The following is a 1,264-nucleotide window of genomic DNA, read 5'->3' on the forward strand; positions in this document are numbered from 1 at the left end:
CGGAGGCGGCGGCAGGCGGCGGCGGGGTAGGAGGATCCGCCGCGGTCACCGCACCGTGATCCGTCCCGCGGTGTCCCGGCGCCGCCGTCGGACATGGAGCCCTGGAAGCAGTGCGCGCAGTGGCTCATCCACTGCAAGGTGCTGCCGGCCAACCACCGGGTGACCTGGGACTCGGCGCAGGTGTTCGATCTAGCGCAGACCCTCCGCGATGGAGTCCTGCTCTGCCAGCTCCTCAACAACCTCAGGGCGCACTCCATCAACCTGAAGGAGATCAACCTGAGGCCGCAGATGTCCCAGGTAAAGAGGCCACCCTGCGCCCCCGCCGCCCGCCGGCTCCCATTAATCATCCGGATAATTTCTTTGTGTAAATGCAAACATCTAGGTGCGCTCAGCTTTACCCTGCAGCTCAGCCTTCTGCTTTGGGGACCGCTTCGGCTTTTCCTACCGTTCCTTTGAAAGGGTATAGCGCCTCAGCTGAAAGCTAAAGTCTGGCGTTCCGAGATGGTGTATGGATTTTGGAATTGCTTTCTGAGAGGCGGGAAGAGATAAGTTGTGTTAGGGCACCTCTCCCCGTGTGTGTGTGTGTGTGTGTGTGTGTGTGTGTGTGTGTGTGTGTGTGTGTGACAACAAAGAGGCTAATCTAGCTCCTGCATAATCCTGATGAGAGGGGATTAAACGACGTGATGAGGGTACTTTTGCTTTGAGTTGTTCTTTTGGTTTACGTTTGGTCCCCATGCTCTCGAAAGAGGAACCATGACAGACAAGAGGACTCTAGGAAGTGGAGGGCGTTGGGTCCCGTTATCTGTACAGAAATGACACTGGTCAGAGGAAGGAAAAGGAGCGGGACACACAGGCTGTACCCGAAGACCCCCCCGCCCCCCCGAGCCTACGGGCCGCTGGCAAGCTGGATGGTTGTGTTTACTGCTCTTCTGAAATCACTGAGGAGTCCAGCCCCTCTCCCCAGCGGCAGGAAGTGAGAAGTTTCGCTCTAGAGATTCCGCTTTCTTTCATTGGGTTCCGTGCTCAGGTAGTGTGGGGGCACGTGTGGATCCCGAGGCCCCAGCCCTGCCTGGCGGTGCCTTTTTAGCGGTTCTGAAGAAAATGTAGCCCTGGAAGGTTGTGGGCTCCTTAGAGTCAGCTCAAAAATCACACAGCAGCTGAGCGCTGCTTTCTTGGTCCTGTCGGAAAGTTTCTGCTCAGAAAGATATTAAACACTACTCAGAACTTCTCTTTTCTCTTTCACAAGTTAAAAAAAAAAAAAAAA

General features: G+C 55.4%; 1 protein-coding gene across 1 annotated transcript in view; it reads left to right on the plus strand.

Moving 5' to 3' along the window:
- The first annotated feature begins 4 nt into the window (after positions 1-4).
- The window catches only part of LOC103745151 (guanine nucleotide exchange factor VAV3), a 278,692-nt gene continuing 277,432 nt past the window's right edge, over positions 5-1,264 (plus strand). Inside the window, exon 1 of the mRNA XM_008847051.2 lies at positions 5-297. Within this exon, the coding sequence (XP_008845273.2) occupies positions 94-297 (204 nt within the window). The 5' untranslated portion in view covers positions 5-93. The remainder of the gene's footprint in view (positions 298-1,264) is intronic.

Source organism: Nannospalax galili, unplaced genomic scaffold (assembly GCF_000622305.1).
Source record: "Nannospalax galili isolate Female #2095 unplaced genomic scaffold, S.galili_v1.0 scaffold3183, whole genome shotgun sequence".
Lineage (NCBI taxonomy): Eukaryota > Metazoa > Chordata > Mammalia > Rodentia > Spalacidae > Nannospalax > Nannospalax galili.